This window comes from Neovison vison, chromosome 6 (assembly GCF_020171115.1).
Source record: "Neovison vison isolate M4711 chromosome 6, ASM_NN_V1, whole genome shotgun sequence".
In the NCBI taxonomy this organism is placed as follows: Eukaryota; Metazoa; Chordata; class Mammalia; order Carnivora; family Mustelidae; genus Neogale; species Neogale vison.
Genome location: NC_058096.1, coordinates 205,108,014 through 205,135,769, shown reverse-complemented (window position 1 = coordinate 205,135,769; position 27,756 = coordinate 205,108,014). Strand labels below are relative to the sequence as shown.

The window sequence follows — 27,756 nt, the reverse complement described above, 5'->3', positions numbered from 1 at the left end:
GACAAATAAATAGTTTTGTATATATACAAAGTAGGATAATCTTGTATGTATGATTTTAGAACCTTTTTATTTCAAGTATTGTGGACCTATTTCTTTATCATTAAATACATTTTTATCATAACATTTTTGATGGCTCTGTAATGCTTCATAGTATAAATCACCATGATTTAACTAGTTCTTCACTTAATGTTTTGAAGTCTGTTATTTTATTAAACAGTGCGCTGATAAATGCCCTTATAGCTAAATAGTCACACATCCTTAATTACTTCTTTAAGTGAGTTTCCTCCAGGTAGACTTGACAGATTAAGAGGTAAGTATATTTTGACTTGGTAAATGTAGTGAGATTGCCAACTAGAAGTTTCCCAATTTATTCTTTTTTACCAGCAGTGTTTGAGTGTACCTATTCTCCCTGCTTCCCAACCAGTGCCAAATATTAATAACAAAATACTTATACTGGGTAGCGGTTCATGGATATTTGTTATTGTGTTCTCTAATTTTCTGTGTGTTTAAAATATTTCATATTTTTGGGGCTCCTGGGTGGCTCAGTGTGTTAGGCTTCTGCCTTCAGCTCAGGTCATGGTCTCAGGGTCCTGGGATTGAGCCCCGCATCAGGCTCTCTGTTCAGCGGGGAGCCTGCTTCCCCTTCTTTCTCTGCCTGCCTCTGCCTACTTGTGGTTTCTCTCTGTCAAATAAATAAACAAAATCCTTAAAAATTTTTTTCATATTTTTTAAAAAAATGTTGCCAATGTAGCAAAGAAGGGATTTGATTTTCCTGTCTTAGGTTATTAGTGAGATAGAACATTTTCATATTTAATTACTAGTTATTTGTATCTTTTTTTTTTTTTAAGATTTTATTTATTTATTTGACAGAGAGATAGAGAGCACAAGTGAGCAGAGCAGCAGGCAGAGGGAGAGAGAGAAGCAGGCCCTCTGCCGAGCAGAGAGGCCTATGCGGGGCTGGATCCCAGGACCCTGGAAGCATGACCTGAGCTGAAGGCAGCCGCCCAACCAACTGAGCCATCCAGGCGCCCCTGTATTTCTTTTATAAGTTGTTGGTTCTTGATATATATTCAACTAAAAGAGAAAAGGTAGGACATCTTAGTTACCCCATCTAGTCTTAAGGTAAATACATATGGAACATCTATTAGACTTTTCTTTTTTTTTTTTAAGATTCTATTTATTTGTTTGTCAGAGCGAGCGAGCACAAGCAGGGTGAATGTCAGGCAGAGGAAGAAGCAGGCTCCCCACTGAGCAAGGAGTCTGATGGGGGACTTGATCCCAGGATTCTGGGATCATAACCCTGAGGCAAAGGCAGACACGCAAGTAACTGACTGAGCCACCAAGGTGTCCCTAGACTTTTCTGAAATTTTGAAAATTAGTATATTAACTAAATATGAGATGGGATTTCTTAAGGATTTATCCCTCAGAAAAGATTTTTTTTTTTTACAGTGTTTGCTATATATTTTCTCAGTTCTTTTGAGTCACAAAGTATCATTTGAGGGAGATATATTAATCACTGGCTTTAGCCCATGCTAGTTTTGGATGCTTATAGAGGTCAACTGCTAGACTCTGGGGTGGGTAGGTTGGTTCATTGGTTTTTGAAAGAAGTAAAGAAAAAAAAAATTTATTTTTTTTTTTTAAGATTTTGTCTTTAGGGCACTTGGATGGCTCAGTCAGTTAAGCATCTGCCTTCAGCTCAGGTCATGATCTCAGGGTCCTGGAATTGAGCCCCACATCTGGCTCTCTGCTGAGCAGGGAGTCTGTTTCTCCCTCTGCCCCTCCCCCTGCTCATGCTCCCTCTCCCTCACTCCTTCACACTCTTTCTCAAATTAATAAATAAATAAAATCTTTTTTTAAAAAAAGTTTTATTTTTAGGGTGCCTGTGTGCCTCAGTCAGTTAAGTATCTGACTCTTGGTTTCAGCTCAGGTCATGATCTTGGGGTCTTGACGTCGAGCCCTGCGTGGGCTCTGTCCTCAGCATGGGGTCTGCTTGGGATTCTCTCTGCCTGCCCTTCCCCCGGCTCTCTCTCTCTCATTGTGTCTCTCTATCTCTGTAAATTTAAATAAATAAATAAATAAATAAATAAATAAATAAATAAATAAATCTTTAAAAAAAATAAAGATATTAATATTTTAGTACTCTCTACACCCAATGTGGGGCTGGAACTCACAACCCCACGATCAAGAGTTACATACTCTACCAGCTGAGCCAGCCACGCGCCCCTAAAGAAGTAAAGAAATTTAACACAATTTCAGTAATGATTCTCAGGTTATAATCATATAAAATGTTAGATAACATTTTTAATAAAATAAGTATTCAAATTCACTTACAAGACCAATGAAATAATTGACTATTGTTACTGTAATTTTGTTCTAAAATGTACTTGTGGCTTAGGATAAACTTTACTATAAAGACATTATTCACAGATTTGAAGTGGTGTATCTTAAGTAAGTTTGATGGCAATTAAAATGATGTGCTTTAGAAATTGCTAGATGACCTAAAATGGCCCTGTCAGTGAGGGAACTTATAAAGACCTTGAATAAGAGAGAAAGGAAAAGGCAATGTCTTTTTTTTTTTTTTTCTTAAAGATTTTATGTATTTGACAGAGAGGGAATATGAGCAGAGGGAATGGGAGAGGGGGAGAAGCAGGGTCCCCACTGAGCAGGGAGCCCAATGCGGGTCTTGATTCCAGGACCCTGGGGTCATGACCTGAGCCGAAGACAGATGCTTAATGACTGAGCCAACCAGGTGCCCCGAAAGAGCAATATCTTAAAATCATTTCTTTTCCCCTTCCTCCCTCCCTCCCCCCACTTTCTTCCTCCCTTCCTTCCTTCCTTCCTGTATTTCATACATACAGAAAAGAGCATATAAACATTACTGTTCAGTGAATTATCACATACTGTATATACTTGTCTTAATCAGTTTGGGCTGCTGTAACAAAATACCGTGGACTTGGTGGTTTAAACAGTAGAAATTTGTTTCTCAAAGTTCTGGAGGCCAGAAAGTCTAAGATCAAGGTGCCATCCAATTCATTTCCCTATGAGGTCTTCTTCCTGGTTTGCAGATGGTTGTCTTCTTGGTGTATCCTCAAATGGTGGAGAGAAAGATACTCTGTTATCTCTTAGAGTAATAATTCTATTCATGAAGGCTCCACCTTCATTACCTAACTACCTCCCAGAGTGCCACTTCCAGATAGCATGAGGCTGGGAATTAGGACATCACCATATAAATTGGAAGGGCGTTGGGGGCCACAGGCATTCTGTCTGTAGCACCTATGTAACTACTGCCCAGATTAATAAGCAAAATGTTGCTTTATATGCAGAAGTCCTTCCTGGCCTCTCCTGGTTGTTTTCCTTTCTACCCTTCCCAGAGGTAGTCACTGTTAAGTTCTGATACTGAAGAGTCCTTTCACTTTTGAGCCTTATATATATGTAATCACATAGGATGTATTCTTCTCCCTGTCTTTTTGCTTAGTATTGTTTTTTAAATTCATTTGTGTATAACTGGAATATGTTCATTTTCATTGTTACACGGTCTTTCAGCATAAGAGTGTATCACAATGTATTCATCAGTTCCTCTGTTAAAGGACATGTAGGTTGGCTGGAGGGCATTATTTCAAAATTTTGTCTCTTGGTGAATAGGTATACTCATTTCTCTTAATACAAACCCATAAGTGGACTTGCTGGATTTTCTGTGTTATCTCCAGTCTGTCACCCATTAGTTTAAAGTGTCATTGATCACTTGCCTGCCTAAGGATCTCAGTCTGCGGAGAGCCCTTCTTTTATCATTCAGTAGCTGTTGATCCCCCACTATGTTTAATATGTCTGCCATTGTGTAGGTATTGGGGATATGGTTGTAATTAAGGTCATGTTATTTTATAACTTAAGTGTATAAGACTAATAAATTAAGTATAAATAGTTTATTCACATCCCTAAAAGTTGATTCATTCAGGTTCAGTCAGATTGCTTTTTGGCCATGTTTTTGTTGAGAGAATAGATGTTCCTTTCTAGTTAAAGTTCTCTAATTTTCCTTTTCTTTTTTTAAGAAGATTTATTTTGGGGTGCCTGGGTGGCTCAGTGGGTTAGAGCCTCGGCCTTTGGCTCAGGTCATGATCCCAGTGTCTTGGGATGGAGTCCCGCATCCAGCTCTCTGCTCAGCAGGGAGCCTGCTTCCTCCTCTCTCTCTGCCTGCCTCTCTGCCTACTTGTGGTCTTTGTCTGTCAAATAAATAAATAAAATCTTAAAAAAAAAAAGATTTATTTATTTATCTATTTATTTATTGGTGAGCACATGGCCTCTTACTTGAGTGGGGGGAGGGGCAGAGGAAGAGACTCTTCAACCAGACTGCCTGCTGAGCCTGGAGCGGGGCTTGGGACTCCGGGCTTGGGACTCCGGGCTGGATCTCTCCACCCATGAGATCATGACCTGAGCTGAAACCAAGAGCTGAACACTCAGCCATCTGAGCCACCCATGTGCCCCAGAATTCTCTAAATTTCAATTATATATGATCATTGGGAACCAGAGCTTTGGGCAAGAATGGGGGTGCGATAAGGAAGATGAACATGGCAGTGGTGGTTGTGGTTAGAGAAGAGGCTGGAGGCAGGCTGCTCCCTGAGAGACTGTGGGTGGAGGCAGGTTAAGTGAGCCAGTGAGTGGCAGAGAGGGAGGAATGAAATAACTGAATGTCTGTGTCCTGGCAATAGTTTTGCAGCCCTGAAACTTCTGTTTTATTTTGATTGAAGTGAAATCCATGTAACATAAAATTCACCCTTTTAAAGTATACTCCTTAGGCGTTTTTAGTATATTCACAAGGTTTTGCAACCATCACCACTGTGTAATTCCTGGACATTTCTGTTACTTCGAAAAGAAGTGCTGTGCTTATTAGCAGTCACTCTGCATTTCCCTCCGCTTTCCCCTTCCCATGCTCTAAAGGCCCACTAGTCTGCTTTCTGTCTCTATAGATTTGCCTGTTCAAGATACTTCATACAGATGGGGTCATACACTTTTTTGACTGGCTTCTGTCATTTAGCCTTATTTTTTTCAGAGTTCATCCGTGTTGCTGTATGATTTGGTAACTTCATCTCTTTTTATGGTTGAGTATTCCATCATATGAATGTAACACATTTTCTTTATCCATTAATTAGTTGATGGACATTTAGGTTATTTCTACTTTTTTTTCTCCTTTTTTTTTCTACTATTACGAATAATGCTGCTGTGAACACTCATGTACACATTTTTCTGTGGGCATATGTTTTCATTTCTTTTGGGTGCATATCTAGGAGTGGAAATGCTAAAGCTTTTGGGTTTTTCAGGAGCTTTCTCCAAATGGTTAGTTCCTTGGGTCCCATATTAAGAGTCGTGTGGTGGACTGCCTGGACTACTCATAGTCCCAGTGGCTGGATTTCACTTCTGTTTAGGATTCATATTGCCATTTTGAATTCTCCCTTGGGCTATGGTGTGTTTTGTTTGTTTGGGGATTTTTCGACTGGATATCTCCAGGTACTGGCTGCCCTGGATGTTGATCTATCTTTGTTACTTAGATTTGGGGCATATTCAGGATTTGCAGTGGACACTTGAATAGCTCATTTCTTCTTTCCATTCCTTATGGATTCTCCTGCAACTATTAAGTAGCGCATTTATTGTGTCTGCCTGTGTGTCTGGTAGTGCTCATGTTGTCTAGGTCTGAGGTATTTATTTTAAAAATATACGGTAAAAGTCTTTTGGGTTTTTTTTTTTTTTCTTGGACCCAATTCTTGAGTAATGTGAATCCACAGCAATGCAGGATATGTTGGGTTCCCCACATACTGGAGGAGTGCCAGCTCCTACATGTTTGTATTTATTCCTATCAAGTTTCCAAGCTCAGCAGACTTCTTGAAGTCAGAGAACATTGGATTGGGCACCTTGCCTAGGAAAATGCTCCCTGTGTCTCCTTCGAGTGCTTAGGTTGAGTGCTTGTCAGGCATCTGCTTAGATATTTTCAAGACAGTACTGGAGCCCTGAGAAATAATGGAATGAAGGAGTAAATCGCTAAGCCAGACAGAGTACCTGGGTAATGACTGGCAGAGATCTATGTACAATAAAGCAGATGCCACTGGATAGAATTGGACATCCCTAGATTGAAAGGTTTATGAGGTCAAGGACTGTTTCTTTCCTTCTTTTCACCTCCCCCCCACCCCATCACTGTCCACATGGTTTAGAGCTATACCTGGCAACACATGTGCTGAATAAATACTTGTTAACTGGGTTAATAAATGTTGAATAGTTTCTGACTCCGTAGTCCTTTATATACTCTTAGCAGTCTTTTTAGTCTCTGCATAATGTAGAAAGCTCTTGTCCTTCCAACCTAAGCCACCTCTTGACTTGCCAGATTTTGGTACTTCTATGAGGTTTCAACCCTATCATCTTTGATAGGAAATAGTAATATGCTGTTTCTGTTCTTACCAGAGGTAGCCACATCTTGTTTGTTATAGCTCCCGGATTCCTTCCTGATTCTTCTCTTCATACTCTGGGAAGTATTCAGATGAATAACTTGGAAAGTGCAAAGTAGGTTGTCAAGAGCCTTTTAGTATATGTGCTGCCGAAGTGAGCACGGTTGTCAAGAGCCTTGCATTTTATTTTGAATTTGAAGACATGGGAGAACCACCTGAATATAGCAAAATTAAAATGACACCTAGGGAAACTTCTTGTGGCAGTGTATAGTCTTGACTAGAAGGGAGAAGGGAGAAACTGCAGAGCAGAAGGCCCTAGGGTCTAGAGCAGTGGTTGAGATGTGACAAGATGATGGCTTGCACTAGGGGCAATTATATGATCACTTGGTTATTTTGAGAGCGTTAAGTAGAATAAAGGATCCCTTAAAAAAAAAAAAAAAGAATGATTTGGAGCTATTTAAAAAAAAAAAAAAGAATAAAGGATCCCTTTTAAGAACACTGGATAGTATGTCTTAGATCTGAGGGTGTTTAAAAGTATCCAAGGGTCAGGGCACCTGGGTGGCTCAGTGGGTTAAAGCCTCTGCCTCTGGCTCAGGTCATGATCCCGGGGTTCTGGGATCGAGCCCCACATCGGGCTTTCTGCTCAGTGGGGAGCCAGCTTCCTCCTCTCTCTCTCTGCCTGCCTCTCCGCCTACTTGTGATCTCTGTCTGTCAAATAAATAAAATCTTAAAAAAAAAAAAGTATTCAGGGGTTAATAAGTCTGTTAGATTTTCAAGGCATACATACAGATTAGATCAGGGAGAGTTTCTTGATGTTTGTGGGCTGTGCCTTTGTAGCACTTGGCAGCAACTCCAGCAGGGACATCATTAGAGACCTCTTGGCTTTGTCTTCTCTCAAATTCCTGGAATACCTGAGATTTCTACCCTGTGTAGAGATCATTCCCTCATTCTCTATAGGTACCTGCTGCAATGGCAGCCATGATATAGCCCAGCAAACGCTGCTTTCTCAGTGGAATAATTTGACTTGAGCTTGTCTTTTTTTTTTTTTTTCTTTTAAGATTTTATTTATTTACTTGACAGACAGAGATCACAAGTAGGCAGAGAGGCAGGCAGAGAGGAAGGGAAGCAGGCTTCCCACTGAGCAGAGAGCCCGATGCAGGGCTTGATCCCAGGACCCTGGGATCATAACCTGAGCCGAAGGTAGAGGCTTTAACCCACTGAGCCACCCAGGCGCCCCTTGAGCTTGTCTTAAATGTGAAAAGCCACCCCTTATTTTTATTAGGACTGAAGTTTGATAATTCCCTTATTCCCATGTGAGAATGAGTAGACGGAAAATGTTTAGGGTCCTAACCTTTTGTCCCAATGGACCTTTACTGACTCAAAGCTTCCATTCTTAGTGTTGTAGCTACTGTCACAATGTCATTGGGTCTTTTTTTTTTTAAATTAATCTCTGCACCCAGCATGGGGCTTGAACCTCCTGATCCTCAGATCAAGAGTTGCATGCTCTACCAGCTGCGCCAGCCAGGTGCCCTGGATCTGTAGCTTTTTGCCTAAGAAAAAAATAATGGTGGGTGGTTACTTCCCTGCAATGGCAGTTGAACAGTGTGTGTTCAGAAGTCTGGTGGCACTGTGTTCTATTCATCTGTTTAGGGTATTGTTTCTGCAGAAAGTATGTCAGCAGGGTTTTGTTTTGTTTTTTAATGTCTTAGCAAGGACATTGAAGCCAGAGAGGCTAATAGTGACAGCCTTTGAGAGAGCTGAGGTTCTTGGGTGGGAGGTAGCAAATGAAGAGCCTGTAGAAATAATCTCCAATGGTGAGGCCGGAAGAAGAGCTGCCGGTTCTTTGGGAGATATCTGGGGAACACTCTGCAGCCTTTGTGGTGGGCTCAGCAGTGTGATCTGTGCAGCGTCTTAGGACTTCTGGGCCTCGTATTTTCTCTTGGCTATTCCTCCCACGTCCCAGCTTGAGCTCTGTAGGCAAAAGAAATGAGAGAGAAAAGCTTTGATTATGTTACTCAGTAAATAAAGTAAAGAAGCTTTACATTTACCATGTTGATTTTAGAAACTCCCCTCTTCTTCCTTTACAGTGACTGGGTTTAGAGACCTAGACAATGAAGCATGTGTATATGTTGAATTTAGGGTCCACTTTTTCCAGAGGAATGAGTGTTGGGGAGCTGGGACAATAGTCATCACAGGGGGCGCCTGGGTGGCTCAGTCAGTTGAGCATCCAACTCTTTGTTTCAGTTCAGGTCATGATCTCGAGGTTGCAAGATCAAGCCCCGCTCTGTGCTCAGTGTAAAGTGTGCCTGTCCCTGTCTCTCAGTTCCTCCCCTCTGTTCTCTCTCTCTCAAATAAACAAATAATCTTTTTTAAAAAAAGTCATTTCAGAAAATGGAAGAGTATTAAATAGTGTTCTAGTATTCAACGGTGTGGGTAGAAAATGGCCCTAGGGGTCTCAGTCGGCGGAGAGCCCTTTTATCTGGGACTAAAACCTCTGCCCTGCATACTCCACAACTATTTTAGGGCTATCTGAGAAAATTGTTAGGAAGGAACAAGCTGTGTCTTGTTTCTATATCTGTTCGACTTTATGAGTACTTTGATTTCATTACGATGTGAAACCAACTGAGGGAAAAAAAAGTGAAATGGTGGTTATAGAAGCCTGAATTCTGAAGGGAATTCTGAGGATTATCACATCTTATGGCATGTTCAAATATGATCTTCTGCTTCCATTTGGAAATAAATTATTATTGGTCAGGGAAATCTTAATTAGGCTGAGGTCCTTGTCAACATTAGATGAAATACTGCTTTAAAACATACAAAATTGGGGTACCTGGGTGGCACAGTTGGTTAAGTGACCGACTATTGATTTCAGCTCAGGTCTGATCTCAGGGTCATGAGATTGAGCCCCATTTTGGGCTCTGCGCTCAGGACCAAGTCTGCTTCAGATTTTCTCTCCCTCGACCCCTCCTGCTCATGCTCTCTCTCTCTTTCAAATAAATAAATCCCTAAATCTTTAAAAAAAAAAATACAGAATTATAACAATGTTTCAAAAATGTTTGCATTTTAGTGGTTCACCTTTATTTGGTTATTCTAAGTACTATAGCTGGATCTTGTAATTTTTTTTAAACTCTTTATTTAGATTCAATTTAGTTAACATATACTGTATTATGAGTTTCAGGGGAATCTTGTAATTATTTCTTCATAGTAAGATGTTTGTGGTGAAGGAGTTTGGTGAGTGCCCCATCTACCTGGCCTCAGTCTCTGATAGAAACTCACCTTCTCACAGGGAGAGAAAAGACTTCCCGCAGTTTTGATTATTTACTTATTTGCTTACTCATTTGTTTGTTTATATTTTGCCTCTTTGTTTTTGACCCAAATGACTCCTACAGTGGGAGAGTTTTGTGGAGACCCTAGTAGACAAGTCTGGGAGCTAAGTTGATGAAATTATCTCAAAGACTGCAAGTTTTCTTTCATAATGACAAGAGGCGTTTGGTAGAAGAACTGAGATCTTATTTTAAAATACACCACAGACTAGCAGGGAGTGGTGCTGGAGGGGGTGGAATGTATTCTCAGCACCAGATACCTTTGAAACAATCAAGCTGCTGTATGTTGGGGCCTGGTCTAGCGTGTATTGTGTTCCTAGAGCAGGGTTCATCTGGCGACCCTGTCTCTAGCTAGCTCTGAGCCTGATGGGTTAGGCTGAGTGAAATACAGGCCAGCCATGCTGCTTCAGAGAGCACAAATAAGACTTTAGCAAAGTGCTCTTTGTGTCCTCTTAGGAAGTAACAGACAAACTGGTCAGGTAGTAAAAAGATTTTATTTATTTATTACAGAGAGAGAGACCACGAGCCAGGGAGACAGAGGGAGGAGGAGAAGCGCTGGCTCCCCCTGAGCAGGGAGCCTGACATGGGGCTTGATCCCAGGATCATGACCTGAGCTGAAGACAAATGCTTAACCAACAGACAGACACCCAGATGCCCCATGAAAAATATTGCTAAGGAGCATTTCAGAAAAAAATGATTGTGCTTTCATCTAGATAAGGAAAAGTATCAAGATGAAGTATTAGCTGAGAGTGCAATGTCTCCTTGCCCCTCAACTTTAAACTGGACCCTGAAGTGAGATTCTGTTTCTAGTGGAGTTCCCATTATGGTCTCATCTCCTTGCTGCTCAGAGAGTGACTTAGATCCTGTTCTGTGAAAAGTCAGTCTACGGCTCTTGGATAGCACAGTCAGTTAAGTGTCCGGCTCTGTTCAGGTTGTGATCTCAGGGTCGTGAGATTGAGCCCTGTATCAGCTCCGCACTCAACATGGACTCTGCTGAAGACCTCTCTCTCTCTCAAATAAATAAGAAAAATTTTTAAAGATGTTATTTATTTGTCAGAGAGAGAGAGATACAGTGAGAGCAGAAACACAAGCAGGAGGAATAGGAGAGGAAAAGGAGGCTTCCCACTGAGCAGGGAGCCCGTCATGGGGCTTGATCCCAGGACCCTGAGATCATGACCTGAGCCGAAGGCACACACCCAACAACTGAGCCACCCAGGCATCCTTCAAATAAATAAATCTTCAAAAAAGAAAAAAAGAAAGAGAGGGAAAGAAAAGCCAGTCTAACAGAGGGTATAGAGCTCACTGAACAGAGCTACTACAGAGTTGTCACAGAGCATTCTGTGTGCTTCCCTTAGGATTTCTTCCTCTATACTTCCCTCCTTCCTCCCTCTCCTCCTTTGCTCTTTCTGCTTCATTTTAGTTTTGGCCTTTGGATACACTGAGTTTTCCAAGATGTTTGACTATAACATATCCTTGCACCAGAAAGAATGAACCTGGCTGCTTTGCAAAAGATTTCTATAAAAACTACCCTTTCGGGGCGCCTGGGTGGCTCAGAGGGTTAAAGCCTCTGCCTTCGGCTCAGGTCATGATCCCGGGGTCCTGGGATCGAGCCCCGCATCGGGCTCTCTGCTCTGCAGGGAGCCTGCTTCCCCCATCTCCCTCTCTGCCTGCCTCTCTGCCTACTTGTGATCTTTCTCTGTCAAATAAATAAATAAATAAAATCTTTTAAAAACAAAAAACTACCCTTTCGGGGCTCCTGGGTGGCTCAGTGGGTTAAGCCGCTGCCTTCGGCTCAGGTCATGATCTCAGGGTCCTGGGATCGAGTCCCGCATCGGGCTCTCTGCTCAGCAGGGAGCCTGCTTCCCTCCGCCCCCCCCCCCCCGCCTCTCCGTCTACTTGTGATTTCTCTCTGTCAAATAAATAAATAAAATCTTAAAAAAAAAAAAAAAACTACCCTTTTACACTAAGAGGTTCGACATACATCTGTTTTAAACCTGTTATTTGGTTCCTCTTGCTTTACTCTTTCTGCAAGTCCATTTGATTGCTGGGTTGTTGAAACTGCTGGTAGCAGCTGCTTACTGACAGCTCTCTTTGTCTTAGGCACTTGCCTTAGAGTAATTGTAGTGCTTGGAAAACACAAAGACCACTTGAGCAGACCAGTTTGGGGGATTGGCAACGCTATCCCCGGAGCAGGGTCTTTATGTTAGTCTCTCTAAGAAAATCCCTATGGGGCCATTGCCTGCGAATTTCTTTAGACTTTATGCATCTTTTGATCAGAAGCCACCTCTTTGGTGTGGCAGCTATTATGAGTTGGCTGACTCCCTGGAGGCGTAGAAGGAAGAGCAAGCAGTATGGCAAAAAGAAAACCTGACTTTTGGTTTGGTATGTGTTGTTCAGGAGCTCTGTGATCTCGGGTATGCTGTTCCATGTATCCCAGCCATACTTTCCATGTGCAGGTTAGGTTTCATATATGCCGTGCTTGTGAGGATTGAGCCAAGTGACATTTGTGAAGAATGCCTTTGTAAACTGTAACTGCCTTGTGAATAAAGATTACTATCTCTAATAAACAGTACCAGTTCTCAGCCACCAGTAGCATGACTCTCCCATCCTGTGTTTGGAAGAAGCACAAATCTGTGAGGAGGGATTGCTGAATATTTCAGCTTGAGTTGTATTCACGAGGCTCACATACCTTTCCCTGCTTTTTGATCCTATCTGTCTCTCTCCATGCTTCAATGGGATGACCTGTTCTGTCTCACAGCAACCATGCTCTCGGTACAAAATGTGATTGTGACCGTGCTTGTGTTGGGAGATCATCAACAAACATGCCAAGCTGCTGGCCAGAAATGTTCTTCCCTTCCTATTTGCTCTTGTACCTCCCCAGTACCTTAAGAAAGGATTCTTGGGGTTTGGTTATGAGCCAGTTGGACCATATGGTAGAATCATGATTCTCTGAACCAATTCCTTTTCACAGTTACAAAATGAAGTAATCAAGTCTCCAGGAGCAGCAGCTGGAAAGGGAAATGGAAATGTGGATGTTGAGTTCAGCTGCCCTCAAACCCAGAGTGTGCTCCTCTGTAGTGTCCCTGAGGTGGAGGATAAGGACTTCACTGGCTTTACTCTCCAGGAATGCAGTTACCTCTAGCTTTCTGCAGCTTTACATGAAGACCCCTGGAGATATACTTAGGAATAACTATATGTAACTTTGTCAAGTGACGGCTTTGGGCCTGGGAGATAAATTTTAGCAGGTATTGATCTAATTTATGCCTATCTAACACTTTTTTTTTTTTAAGATTTCATTCATTTATTTGACAGAGATCACAAGTAGGCAGAAAGGCAAGCAGGGGTGGGGGAAGCAGGCTCCCCACCAGGCAGAGAGCCAATGCAGGGCTCGATCCCAGGACCCTGGGATCATGACCTGAGCAGAAGGCAGAGGCTTTAACCCATTGAGCCACCCAGGCGCCTCCACTTGGCTGTTCTTAACGGTGCTGTTGAAAGCATTTCATATTCTTTAGCAGTGGTTTCCTGGCAGCCTTGTGTCTAGCCCTGTGCGGATTGAAAAGAAAAGAAAGCCATCCTAGCAGTAGGGGACTCTGAGGGATTGGATATCATTGCCTTTGTGACTCCTGAGGGGAAGGCAATCTTCTCAACGTTGATATGTTAATGAGTGCTCCTGGCTGGAGTTTCCTACCCTGGACAGAAGTCATCCATGATTCCTGGAGCCGCATATTTGTTACCCTAGAAGTATAAAGACTCCTTGCCTTAGGAATTCCTGAGTATACTGATACCTCCAAGTGGTGAAATAAAAATTTGCGAATGATTGTGTTCACAGTAGTGCCTTGTGTCAGTGGCACTGTTCACTCTTCAAACGGCAGCCCACATATTTTGTGGCCAGGGTATACAGATGCGCGCTATGACAGCAGTACCTCCCTCCAGAGCCACTCTGTGCTGAGCACTCCAGTCTTCCAGGGATCGTTGGATCCATTCAGTCTTTTGTTCCTTCCACAAGTACTTATTAAGTTCCTTTTCTGTAGCAAGTATTGTACTTGCACCAGACAATAAAAGGTCAGAAAGATTTAGCCTGGACACTAAGATCTGGCCCAGCATTTGACAACTAAGTGCATAAAGACACAGGTTCTGACCTGCAGTGACCAATTCCTGTGAAAGCTTAGTGTTTTAGTAGATTGAAATAGTTGTGAAAAATTATCTGACAGGCAAGTGAGGCAAAATGAGTGGCTTTTGATCTGTCTAGTCTCACCTGCTGATTGATGCTAGTCCTTTTTTTTTTTTTTAGCACTTAGAAGTCAAAATACATTTATTGAGCCCTCACTATATTTCATGCTAAGCTCTTTACATGTATTAACTTAATCTTCATAACCACCTTATGAAACAGGTACTGTTATCCCTACTTTACAAATGAGGAAACTGAAGTACATACAAGTTAATAAGGTCCTTGTTGGAGGTCATGAGGTGGAGGCAAGATTCAAACTTAGGGAACCTGACCCAGAGTCCATGTTCTGCCTCTAGGTAGAAGGATACCATCCTTACCAACCTCCTGTATGGGAGAGCTTGGCAGAGTGATAGTCCCCTGACCTCCCTGCCTGCAGAGTTCTTCTCTTTCCTGGATGGGTTTCCAAGAGCAGATTGCTTGTCCTTAATACAGAGTGGGAGGTGATGAATGCCGAAGGAGGTCCCTTATCTACAGCCCACATGTGAATCTGGTTCTGCCTTTCGCCATCTGGGTGACCTTGGCTCCAAGCATGTTTCCTCATCTGTGAAGTGGAGATGATGATACTATTTTATGGGATCATCAAGGGATTAAATAAGATCACATACTTAACCATTTCTGGCTCTGAGTAAGCGCTTAATAAATGATAGCAGATTTTTATTATCATCATCTTCTAGCCTGAGAACAAGCCACGAAACAATTTCTCAGAGACCAGAATCTAGGACCTAGGTAGGTGGGCAGATTTCCTTTGGTTTTGACAAGACAATAATTTTATTCTATGTATTTTTCTTGACTCTTTTGGTGTGAAAAGCAGAGAGGTAAAGCATTATTTGACAGATGTATGGATTCAAGCAAGAAACTGAGGTCCAATTGCAAAGAAATGCGTTGTAGAACTCAGAGCCCTGTCTGAGGAGACACAGAGGACCCTAGAGGGCGGAGAATGAACACAGCGCAGGGGCTAGTTCCAGAGTCGCATCCTCGGTTAGTTCACTTACCAGTGTGGGTGAGGGTCTCTTGTCAGTAGGCAGAGATTTTTTTTTCCTCTGCTGTAACACGGATCTGCTGGCTAGTGTTTAATAACCTTACTTTTTCTTGATGTGAAATAGAATTTGTGGCTTTTCCAAAATGCCGAGGCAAAGGAGCTCTGTAACCGCAAGTTTATTGAGCCTTTTTCCCCCACCTGTTCCTGTGCCAGACTTCCCCAAAGTGCTTATTTGCCAATGGTTGCTCCTCAGATCTCATGGCTAGCTCACTCTGTAGGCTCCACGCCAGAGTGATGCTGCTGCTGCCGCCGCCAGCACCTCCACTGCCACCATTGGCCACTCAGGTTCCTGCCACAAGGATGGGACCTGCTGTGAAGCTTCACCTTCCTCCTTTCTGCCTGTCATCGGGGTTGTACCTCTTTTTCCTGGGGCTTTTGCCATGCAGCCAGCAAGAAAGTTTTCAGGCACCACAGTTAAGAGCCCTACCTACCTCTCCAAGGAGATTTGAGTTAGCCATGGGCTAGAAGATGATTGAGAGGGCTCCTGTGCCTCTGTGCTGCAGAAGGAAGAGTTTGCCTCTGATAGTGTGCTAGCTCCGAGTCAGGTGGGGGGCTTGCTGGGACTCGTGAGAGTGCACTGCATAACCTCTGGAGAAGTAGACTCGGCCTAACCTGCCCAAGGACAGCGCCCTGACCCACAAGAGCCAAGGCTGAAGACCGATCTCACCTTCTCCCACACCCTTTCCCTAAGCTTGAGCTTGCTCTGCCACACTGCCCCAAGTCTGTGGCTTCAAACAGCCATTTCCTTTTGTCAATAAATAGGTTCTCTCTTTGTAAAATGTTTCAGCTTGGGGACTGGAAAGGCTCTCTGTGCCTTCCTGTCTCTCTTTTTCTCTGAGGGTTGATGTTGATGGCTTGTCTTTGTCTTCACAGGGGACTCTAATGATCCATGACAAAGAGGTCACCCTTGAGTACATACCAGGCCCAGATTTTTGGTACTGCAAACGGGTAAGTGCCAAGAATTCTGTTCCTTAGAGGTAAGGATCCAGCCTCACAGCTCCTCTGTGTCTCCAGGAGTGCCCCCCTGGTCGTATGCATTGCAAGGGCAAAGCTCTTCTATCTTAGTTCACTTCAGATAAACCGAGGGTCAGGGCAAGGCCAGCCACCATTCATGCTTCCCAGCTGCTGCCTGCGGCCATAGAAGGTTCTGGACCTATTGGAGGCATTTTCTCAAGGGACACACATCAGGCTTTTTTTTTTTTTTTTTTTTAAGATTTATTTATTTATTTATTTATTTGACACAGAGAGAGAGAGAGATCACAAGTAGGCAGAGAGGCAGGCAGAGAGAGAGGAAGGGAAGCAGGCTCCCTGCTGAGCAGAGAGTCCGATGTGGGACTCGATCCCAGGACCCTGAGATCATGACCTGAGCCGAAGGCAGCGGCTTAACCCACTGAGCCACCTAGGCGCCCCACATCAGGCTTTTTAATTGATTCTGAATTGCATTGACTTACAGCCTCTCCCTGGTGATGCTTCCTGAGGGTGGTTATAGGGGATTAGTATTGGGAGAGGTTGAATCTGAGAGGTGCACACTTTTTGGATATTACAGGTTTCCAAGGATATAGAACTTCATGGCATTTTACCTCTCTTAAAGTCTAATAGTCAGGCGCCTGGGTGGCTCAGTGGTTGAGCGACAGCCTTCAGCTCAGGTCATGATCCCGGACTTCCAGGATCGAGTCCCACATCGGGCTCCCGGCCCCCTGGGGAGGCTGCTTCTCCCTCTGACCTTCTTCTCTCTCATGTTCTCTCTCACTCATTCTCTCTCAAATAAATAAATAAAATCTTTAAAAAAATTTAAAAAAAAGTCTAATAGTCTTCTAGAATGGCATATTTAAAGATTTTAGGCTATACTGTTCAGATTTTATTTATCTGAGAGAGAGAGAGCATGAGGTAGGGGGCGGGGGGTTGCCTAGGGAAAAGCAGACTCACCGCAGACCAGGGAGCACAATACAGGGGTCAGTACCAGGACCCTGGAATCATGACCCAAGCTAAAGGCAGATGCTTAACTGAGCCACCCAGGTGCCCCTAGGCTATACTCTTACTGAAAGTCCAGCTGGCTTGCAAATGAGCATGAAAATAAAATCTGTCATTTTTTATTGCTGCTACTTTCAGAAATAATTATGAAAAATTTATAAAATTTCTGAACCATGATTTATTAAAAGTTCATTATAGAACTTGATAAAACTCAGTAAAAACTTGAGCTTGACATTTCATTAGTCTCAGTGAAGTATCATTTATATAGCTGTGGTTGTCATTAGTCAAAGCACTCATATATCATGGTGTCATTTTAGGAAAACGTTTAACTTTTTAGGGCGCCTGGGTGACTCAGATGGTTAAGCATCGGCCCTTGGCTCAGGTCATGATCCCGAGGTCCCTGGGATCGAGCCCCACATCAGGCTCCCTGCTCGGTGGGGAGCCTGCTTCTCCCCCTCTCTCTCTCTGTGTCTCTCATGAATAAATAAATCCTTTAAAAAAAATTTTTTTTTAATTTTAAAAATTGTGTTAAAATACACATAACATTAAATTTATCATTTTAACAATTTTAAAACACATAATTCACTGGCATTAAGTACATTCACAGTGTGGTACAACTACCATCGTGTCTAGTTCTAGAACTTTTCATCACTTCAAAAGGAAACCCTGTATCTCTTGAATAGTCACTCCTTAGTCTCCTTTCCCTCATTTCCTAATAAACCACTAATCTTTCTATCTTCATGGATTTGCCTGTAAGTGGAGTCATAGAACATTTGACCTTTTGTGTCTGCCTTTTTTCAGTAAGCATGTAGTCAGGGTTTGTCCATGTTGTAGTGTATATCAGTATGTCACTCATTTTTATGGATGAACAAGAATATATATATGGCTATACCACATTTTGTTTATCCATTCGTCATTTTATGGACATTTGGGTTGTTTCCACCTCTTGTCTGTTATGAATAAGACTGCTGTGACCATTCATGTACAAGTTTTTGCCTGAACACACATTGTCAAATCATATGGTACTTTTATGTTTTAACTCTTTGAGGAATCACCAGGCTATTTTCCAGAGACAGCAGCTACACTGTTTTATATTCCCACCAGCAACGTATGAGAGTTCAAATTTATGCATGCTCTTGCCAACATTTGTAATTTCAACCCTTTAAAAAAAAATTTTTTTTTAAAGATTTTATTTATTTATTTGACAGGCAGAGATCACAAGTAGGCAGAGAGGCAGGCAGAGAGAGAGGAAGAAGCAGGCTCCCTGCTGAGCAGAGAGCCCAATGTGGGGCTCGATCCCAGGACCCTGGGATCATGACCTGAGCCGAAGGCAGCGGCTTTAACCCACTGAGCCACCCAGGCGCCCTCAAAATTTTTTTTTTTATTTTTAAGTAATCTTTACATCCATTGTGGGGCTCAAATTCACAGCCCCAACATCAGGGGTGACACAATTTACCAACCGAGCCAGCCAGGCACCCCAGCCCTTTTTTTGGTAATAGCTATCCTAAGTGGGTATAAAATAGTATCTCATGATTTTAATTTGCATTTCCATAGTAACTAATGATGTTGAGCATCTTTTTTTGTATTTATTGCCACTTTTGTATCTTCTTTGGAGAAATGTTTATTCACATACTTCGCCTGTTTTTAATTGGTCATTTGTCTTTTTGTCGTTAGGTTGTAAGAGTTCTTTATACTGGATTCTGGATATAAATCCCTAATCAGATATGTGATTTGCATTTATTTTTTCCCATTCTGTATATTGTCTTTTACCTTCTTACCATGTTTTTTGCACAAAAATTAATTTTGATAAAGTCCGATTCAGCTGTTGTTTTCTTTTGTTGCTTATACCTTTGGTGTCAGGAAACAATTGCCAAATCCGTGGTGATGAAGATTTACCCCTGTGTTTTCTTCTAAGAATTTTATAGTTTGGGCTTTTATATTTAAAGCTTTTATCTGTTTTGAGTTAATTTTTGTTCATGCTATGAGGTAAAGGGCAGCTTCATTCTTCAGCGTGTGTGTATCCTCTTGTCCCAGAATCATTTGCTGAATTAACTATTCTTTTCCCATTGAATGGTCTTGCACCCTTGTTGGAAAGCAGTTGACCAGAGATCTGTAGGTTTATTTCACTCAGTTTTATTCTGTCGTTGTATATTTTTATCCTTATATTAGTACCATGCTGTTTTGATTATTGTAGCTCTCTCATAAATTTTGAAATTGGTAAGTATGTCTTTCACCTTTGTTCTTTTTTAAAGTTCTTTTGGCTATTGAGTGTCTTTTACAATTCCATATAAATTTGAGGGTTAGCTTTTCCATTTCTACAAAAAGACCATTAGGATTTTTATAACATGTAATATTTTAATAGTGATTGCCTCTACAGTTTGAGATTATGGGTGATTTCCCCCCTCTTATACTTTCTGTATGAGCTATAAGGCACATGTATTGTTTCTTTTATAATCAGGGATGGAGGGAGCCAGGATTAAAGAGACAGTTTTGAACTCAGTTTTTTTTTTAAAGGTCAATTTACTTATTTTCAAGAGAGAGTGAGCAAGAGAGTGAGCATATGAGCAGGGAAAGGGGCAGAGAGAGAGGGGTACCTCAGGGATCATGATCTGAGCTGAAACCAAGAGTTGAATGCTCAACCAGCTGAGCCACCCCTTTGTCCCAAACTCTGCTTTCTGTTAACTGGCAGAGAGCAAATTTTGATATCTGATGTAAAAATTACATAGCTATTGCCAAAACTGTTGCTTGAAAGAACAGAATGGCTTAGTTACATTGTCCCCTAAGATGACAAGCCACTTACTTAGCTGTCTCGCACTTGTAATTTCTGCACTTTTTTGGAAGGAGTGCACCAGCCCTGCATATGTGACCTTTGACCTGATGTGGAAGCTGCCAAAAAATAATATCTATGGCAGTATTCTATGTAATGTCCTGGAAGTGGAAACAACAAAAAAATCCATCAACTGATGAATGGATAGACTAGCAACATGCAGCACAGCACTATAGTGGATGTTATTTGGCAGTTAAAAGGAATGAATGGGGCTCCTGAGTGGCACAGTCAGTTGAGCCTCCGACTCTTGTTTTGGCTCAGGTACATGATCTCTGTCTTGTGAGATCAAGCCCTGCATCAGGCTCCTTGCTAAGGGCAGAATTTGCTTAAGATTCTCTCTCCCTCTGGCCCTCCTGCTTGTGTGCACATGCACGTACCCTCTCTCTTTCCTCTCTCTCTCAAATAAATAAATCTTTAAAATAAATAAAAGGATTGAAGTGCTGCAACATGCAAAAACATGGATACACTTTGAAAATATTATGCCAGACACAAAGCACCTTATGTTGCACTATTCCATGGGACTGGTGGTGAGAGTGCAAAATGACTCCACGAGGTTAGTTGTTGAGTCAATGAAAGTATTCTAAGGGCCTGGGTGGCTCTGTGGGTTAAGCCTCTGCCTTCAGCTCAGGTCCTGATCCTTGCTCAGCAGGGAGCCTGCTTCCACCTCTCTCTCTGCCTGACTCTGCCTATTTGTGTGCTCTGTCAAATAAACTCTTTAAAAAAAAAAGAAAAAAGAAAAGAAATATTCTAAAGTTAGATTGTGGTGATGGTTGCACTCTGTGTATACTGGAAATCATGGGGGTGCTTGGGTGGCTTAGTTGGTTAAGTATCTGACTCTTGGTTTCAGGTCAGGTCATGATCTCGGGGGTCATGAGATAGAGCCCTGCATGGGGTCCACTTTCAGCATAGGAATCTGCTTGAGTTTCTCTGTTTCCCTCTACTCCTCCGCCCCTTCCCCCCTCAAATAAATAAATAAATCTTAAAAAAAAAAAAAAGAAAGAAAGAAAGTAGGTTAAGCCCCTGCCTTCGGCTCAGGTCATGATCTCAGGGTCCTGGGATCGAGGCCTGCATTGGACTCTCTGCTCAGCAGGGAGCCTGCTTCCCCCTCTCTCTTTCTGCCTCCTGCCTACTTGTGATCTCTCTCTCTCTCTCTCTGTGTCAAATAAATAAGTAAATAAATCTTTTAAAAAAAAACAAAAAAGAAACCGGTGAACATTATGGTACTTAAACCAAGGTTAGGATCCTGAATTCACCATTTACAACTCTTCTGTAGTAACAAGCAGTTTCCAAATCCCAGAGACTTAAGTCCATTTAAATGGACAGACATAGGGGCGCCTGGGTGGCTCAGTGGATTAAGCTTCTGCCGCCTTTGGCTCAGGTCATGATCTCAGGGTCCTGAGATCGAGCCCCGCATCAGCCTCTCTGCTCAGCAGGGAGCCTGCTTCCTCCTCTCTTTCTGCCTGCCTCTCTGCCTACTTGTGATCTCTGTCTGTCAAATAAAAAAAAAGAAAGAAAAAAAGAAATGGACAGACATATACTTCATGGGTCATTGCTTCTGTTTTGCTCTATGACATCTCATTCTGGGACCCACCTGGAAGGAGCAGTCCCAATGTGGCACTGTTATCACCCTGCCTAAGGGAGAGAGCTCATGCTCCCAGCCAATGGCTCTTAGAGCTTTTGCCAGGCCATGTTCACTCACACTCTGTTGGCCAAAGTGAGACACGGCCAGAGTTGCCCATGGAGAGAGAAGTGCATTCACCCTGCAGGGAGGCACCACAGTTGCTGGACAGTGGGCAGGGCTGTGCCTATGATTCTGCCACTCACCGAGAAGGGACCAAGGAGATAGCCGATTATAATGACCTTACTCGAGTACTCTCTCCAGGCCTCAGCTTCATCTTCTACAAAATGAGGAGATAATAGTTGTCTGAATCACTTCAGGTGATGGTTTGTGGAACAGGCCTGGTACCTGGTGTGTGCTCTTTACTCATTAGCTTCTGAACTGTGGTGGTTATTGTTCTCCTCCATCTCGCATGCCCTCCTACTCCCCCTACAAGGTCCTACTCAATAGCAGCCTTATCTTCACAGTTCCTGTTCCTTGGTTTCCTGCCAGCCAGCGTTCTGTCCTCATACTACTTGGAAGCTCACTGGCAAATGTTTAGCATCTTTGGAATTGGGTAGTGTGCTTTTACCTTTTTATTCATAGGTTCAGACAGGAAAAACTACATTCACATTGCAAAGTGCCTCTTCCCTTGTTTGGGTGAATGAATGTTCCTTTTCCGTTTAACATCCTCAGAAGAGCTGCCAGAGGCACTACTTACGTATCTTCCTCTTCTTTCCTTGCTCCTTATTTATTTGTTTGTTTGTTTAAAAATTTTAATTACTTAACAGAGAGAGAACACAAGCAGGGCAAGTGGCAGGGAGATGGAGAAGCAGGCTCCCTGCTGAACAAGGAGCCTGATATGGAATTCAGTCCCAGGACTGTGGAATCATGACCTGAGCCAAAGGCAGATGCTTAACAGATTGAGCCACCCAGGTGCCCCTCCTTGCCCCTTTTTAAATCAGTATTTGAGAAAGGGGTGTTGGCAGTTGAATTACCAGCTCCAGCTCAGCCTGAATGGGGCTGAAGTTCCGGACCAAATGTTGGATGCAACTGTGAGGGGCAGTGGCTTTGGGGCAGTAGTATTGTTTAAACCATTTAACAGTCCAGTTTTCTTAGTTAAATTTATTTCCTGTAGAAATCCGTGTCTCCAGCAAAGGCATTTGGGACTGCTCCAGTATCCACGTGCCCTGTTAGAAGGCAGCTGTCGAACAGCAGCTCACCTCATTCTGTCTGCTAGCTGTGAGGAGTGGGGGGACATCAGATTTGTTAGGCTTTAATGGTGATCTGGGATATGGCTTATTTCTTTCACGTTTGGCAGGTGATGTTGTGTTGGATAAACACAAGATTTTTTTTAATGTTTTTGGTCAAATTGAAGTCTTTCCCTTTCCCATGCAGTGTAAGGCCAGCATAGCTGGACACCGATCTTCATGTTCACTCTGCAAGTGCTCAAGAGAAGGTGAGTGATGGTAGAGGTGGTAGTGATAGTTTTGTGTATTGATCAAAACAAAGCTCATGCTCTCTTTGGCTTTTAAGAGTGGTCATCCCTAAATACAAGTTTATCTATAAAGCTCTTGGAAGTGCGATGCGATCTCTAACTTCGTGTTACCTGTTAGTGAATGATATTGGATCTCAGTTCCACCAGGGGAAGGAGATGGGTGGCCAGATCCTCCCATTGAGGGAACTAAATGGGCAGCTGACCAGAGGACCCTTATCCCCTACTGCTTTGTAGTTACTGAGAATCATCTGCTGTCAGGATCCTCTTTTTATTTACGCTCTATATAAACATTTCAGGATCTTCAACAGAAAAATATTTGTGAAGTAACAGTAAAAAATGAACAAGAGAAAATAATCAGGATTATATGTTGTTTGTATTTTTTATTTTATTTATTTATTTTTAAGATTTTATTTATTATGTCAGAGAGAGTACAAGCAGGAGGAACAGCAAGCAGAGGGTGAAGCGGGCTTACCACTGAGCAAGAAGCCTGAGGGTGAAGCGGGCTTACCACTGAGCAAGAAGCCTGATGTGGGACTTGATCCTAGCACCCTGGGATCATGAGCTGAGCTGAAGGCAGATGCTCAACCAACTGAGCCACCCAGGCATCCTGGGTATATGTTGTTTTTATAAAGGAATAAACCTACCAGCTTCTCAGTCACTTAACTTTAAGTCAGTTTCTCCAGAGAACCTTTAGATAGGCAACCTTAAAGAGTCTGTCAAAGGCATCTGTAACAACAGTCCTATAGCAATGACTTTTTTTTTTTGAAGATTACTAATTTACTTATTGACAGATAGAGCAAGTGCACAAGCAGGGGGAACAGCAGAGAGAGAGGGAGAAGCAGGCTCCCTGCTGAGCAGGGAGCCCAAGCCCAGGACTCTGGGATCATGGCCTGAGCCAAGGCAGATGCCCAACCAGCTGAGCCACCTAAGCCACCCAGGTGCCCCAGCAATGACTGTCATATGCCTGTTTTTGATAATATGCATTCAGGAGAGCTAGGGCATGACCATAAAATATAGTTCAGTGTGGGGTGCCTGGGTGGCTCAGTGGGTTAAAGCCTCTGCCTTCGGCTCAGGTCATGATCCGGGGTCCTGGGATCAAGCTCCGCATCAGACTTTCTGCTCAGCAGGGCCTGCTTCCCATCCTCTCTCTCTCTGCCTACCTCTCTGCCTACTTGTGTTCTCTGTCAATAAATAAAATCTTTAAAAAAAAAATACAGTTCAGTGTAGGGATCCAGGTAGCCTTCTAAAGGACCTGTTTGTTCCAAGTTTACTTAGTATGTCTACAAAGAGTTTCTTAGCTGGGGTTTTGGCCTGCAGTGGAAATTCTACTCTCTAGTGAGGACTGTGAAGCAGGTGTTCTGAAAATCTTTAAGGAAGGCTCTAGATGCTGTAGAAGCCAACCCAACTTGTGAGAAGGTGAGTAAATAACTGAGATTTTTAGCTTGTATTACTTCAGATTAAGCAGAATTGTGTGTTTTTCCCCTGAAGAAGGACTTCTTTCTCTGTATATTCCAACAAATGAATGGCTGGTTTATAAATACCCTTGGGTGCCCTGCCACTAAGAGGGCTGATACAGCTTTAACCTGGAAACATGTAAAGCAGGTGTTCACTAGTTGCCTATCACTGCTGTTAAGTTATCTCTACATTGGTCCTATAGAATGTATTTTTTTGAACGCCTGGCTTCCTGTGAACCCTTCAAGAATGAATTCATTGCAAAAATATGTTCCTAATTAATTGGACAAATTGTCCTGCTATAGAAGGAGATTTAAAATGAATCATTTATATTTTGAAGGGCATTTGCTTGTTATAATTCTTTGCAAATGAATGAGCTATACATAGGTAGGTCTGTTAGCTTCCCCAGAGAAGAGGGCACCCGTGATCTTACAGAATTTTGAGATGGCTGTTTTAGTACTATAACATTGGAAGAAGGAAGACTCCTAGTTGGGATATACGTTTCTACCAAACTTCTGGCAAGGGTCATATCTTTGGTAATTTTGTTCCCAAATCTGTTCTTATCATTGGTTTAAATAGTCAGGCCCAGCATCTCATGAAGGATTTCTTATATTTAAGTGTTTGAAAAGTGGTAGAAAACTCATAAGATGAAATTTAAATACTTGAGCGGCTTCTTTGAACTATTTCATGTGCTTTCTCATTGGCCTGGCTTAAAATCTATTAGAGGACATTTTTTGTAGGTATTTCTGGGACTATTAAAAGCATTCCATGAGTATTTGGTAGCAGGTAAGGAGGAATCACAGCAGTAATGTTTTTGGGATGAAACCTGCTGGAGACTCTCTTTCTGTTTCTGTTTCTATAGTGACAGAAGCCAAGCAAGAATTAATAACCTATCCTCAACCTCAGAAAACATCCATACCAGCACCATCAGAAAAACAACCCAACCAGTCCCCAAGGTCAGTTGATAAGGAACCTGAACCCAAGAAGAGAGAAGAAGGACAAGAACCACGCTTGGGACATCAAAAGAGAGAAGGAGAAAGGTATCTACCTCCTCGAAGAGAAGGGCTCACCTTCCGAAGAGACCGAGAGAAGGAACCATGGTCTGGGGAGACACGCCAGGATGGGGAGAGCAAAAGTAAGTGATTTGTCAGGGCACGAACCAGCCTGTGACCACGGCAGTTAGAGTATAGGTGTTCTGTTTTGTGGTTAGGTACCAGGTGTTTCCCACACCCTAGTAAAACTGTTCAGCCTGATTGTGGAGGTTGTTGCTTTCTGCAGGCATTGCTGTAACCAGTCAGAGGAACTTGCATCCTCCAAATAGCAAATTGTTACTCAAATGCAGCAAGACATCATTTTAGTATTTTAGTATTGACGAAGAAATGTTAGAAGTGTATGACCCAGCATTGTTTTATAGAATCAGCCTTGCTAGAGCAGAGTAGCATCTGCAGTAAAAAAGGACAATCAAGGGACACCTGGGTGGCTCAGTGGGTTAAAGCCTCTGCCTTCGGCTCAGGTCATGATCCCAGAGTCCTGGGATCGAGCCCCACATCGGGTTCTCTGCTCAGCAGGGAACCTGCTCCCTCCTCTCTCTCTGCCTGCCTCTCTGCCTACTTGTGATCTTTGTCAAATAAATAAATAAATCTTTAAAAAAAAAAAAAAAAGGTCAATCAGGCTCTGACGGCTTTGAAAATTAACTTTTCTCTCTTTCCTTGCTCCTCCCATTCGTATGTGGTTCGTTCAGCAATTATGCTAAAGCGCATCTATCGTTCCACTCCACCTGAGGTCATAGTAGAAGTGCTGGAACCCTACGTCCGCCTTACTACTGCCAATGTCCGTATCATCAAGAACAGAACCGGCCCCATGGGCCACACTTATGGGTTTATTGACCTCGACTCCCATGCGGTAAGTTTCCTCTGCCTTGGAATGGCCAAGGGACAGCTGGCTATAGAAACCTTAAGAAGGTTTGAAGGACTTCCTTGTCATTGGAATTCTCATGTGCTACCTGGTATCAAAAACCCTCTTGTTCTTTCCTTTAGGTGTAATGTTCATTCAAAGGAAGGGACTGCCTTTGAAAGTTAGAACTCTGAGCATTTTTCTAGATTTGGTTTTGTCTTTTGGTATTTACAATGTCCAATTAAAATAACATGAGAACTTAGTTACTTGTGAAGAATCTGTGTACTGAACCTTGCAAGCTTTAGTAAATTTTCTAGTTTCTTAAATTTGTTTTGCTCAGCCATAAATGATTTTATATTTGATGGTAACAGGACATTTTCTCTTTTTCCTTAAAATGTTGTTTAAGAGAATGCTGTGGCTTGGATTTTTAGTTGTGGGGCCCTTTTCTATGGAAATAACATGAAAGTAGTAATGAAAATCATTGATATTTTTCTTTTTATTTTTTTAAGATTTTTTTTTTTTTGAGAGAGAAAGGGCACGAGTTTGGGTGGGGGTGGCAGAGGCAGAGGGAGAAGCAGCCTCCCCACTGAGCAGGGAGCCCGACAGGGGACTTGATCCCAGGACCCTAGAACCCTGGGATCATGACCTGAACCAAAGGCAGATGGTTGGGGCACTGGATGGCTCAATGGGTTAAAGCCTCTGCCTTTGGCTCAGGCCATGATCCCAGGGTACTGGAATCAAGCCCCATATCTGGCTCTCTGCTCAGTGGGGAGCCTACTTCCTTCCCCCTGTCTCTCTGCCTGCCTCTCTGTCTACTTATGATCTATCAAATCAATAAATAAAATCTTTTTTTAAAAATTAAAAAAAAAAAAAGGGCAGGTGGGCAATTGACTGAGCCACCCAGGTGCCCCTCGTTGGTATTTTTTAGATTTCATGTTCAGAAGTCACAAGAGACTTCGTAAACCATATTTGATGCAGTGAGAGTTGCAGCCTAAAAGAAGAGGATTTGAATTTCTGATACCAGTACCAGAAACTGATGTCTACTGTGATCACTATTCTGATCAGCCCTTCATCTGGAGTTGCCTATTTTTGCCAGTTTGCTCTTACTATTATAATTATAGCCAGAACATAATGTTCAGTAAATTTTTCTTTTGAGAAGGAAAATCCATGTTCCGTTCTCTTTCAAAGGACATGGCCTTTTCTCTCTTTGTGCTGCAATGTGTCTTTGGTTTCCCAGGAAGCTCTTCGTGTAGTGAAGATCTTGCAGAACCTTGATCCACCATTTAGTATTGATGGGAAGATGGTAGCTGTAAACTTGGCCACCGGAAAACGAAGGTAAGGCGAAGGAATGGGGCTCCTTTGTGAGTTCCCTACTCAAGTTCTTGGGAGGCAACTCCTAAAAGGTAGAGATAGTAAGACATGGTACCTTCCAGTGTGGATTTCTTCAGATATGTGTGCATGTTTTCTTTTTCTGTAGCTTGGCTTATTCTGACTCTAGTT

At 42.5% G+C, this 27,756-nt stretch overlaps 1 protein-coding gene across 5 annotated transcripts in view; it reads left to right on the top strand.

Annotated features, from left to right (window-relative positions):
* Nucleotides 1-27,756, top strand: part of RBM6 (RNA binding motif protein 6) — a 105,590-nt gene that overhangs the window by 66,434 nt on the left and 11,400 nt on the right. For 4 of the 5 annotated variants that reach the window (XM_044253533.1, XM_044253534.1, XM_044253537.1 and 1 more), the window contains 5 exons: nt 15,892-15,966; nt 22,812-22,872; nt 25,226-25,498; nt 26,105-26,265; nt 27,494-27,591. In XM_044253533.1, the coding sequence (XP_044109468.1) occupies nt 15,892-15,966; nt 22,812-22,872; nt 25,226-25,498; nt 26,105-26,265; nt 27,494-27,591 (668 nt within the window). Of the gene's footprint in view, nt 1-14,793; nt 14,958-15,891; nt 15,967-22,811; nt 22,873-25,225; nt 25,499-26,104; nt 26,266-27,493; nt 27,592-27,756 lie in introns of those variants that run through there. The other variant, XM_044253536.1, reaches the window with a different exon arrangement.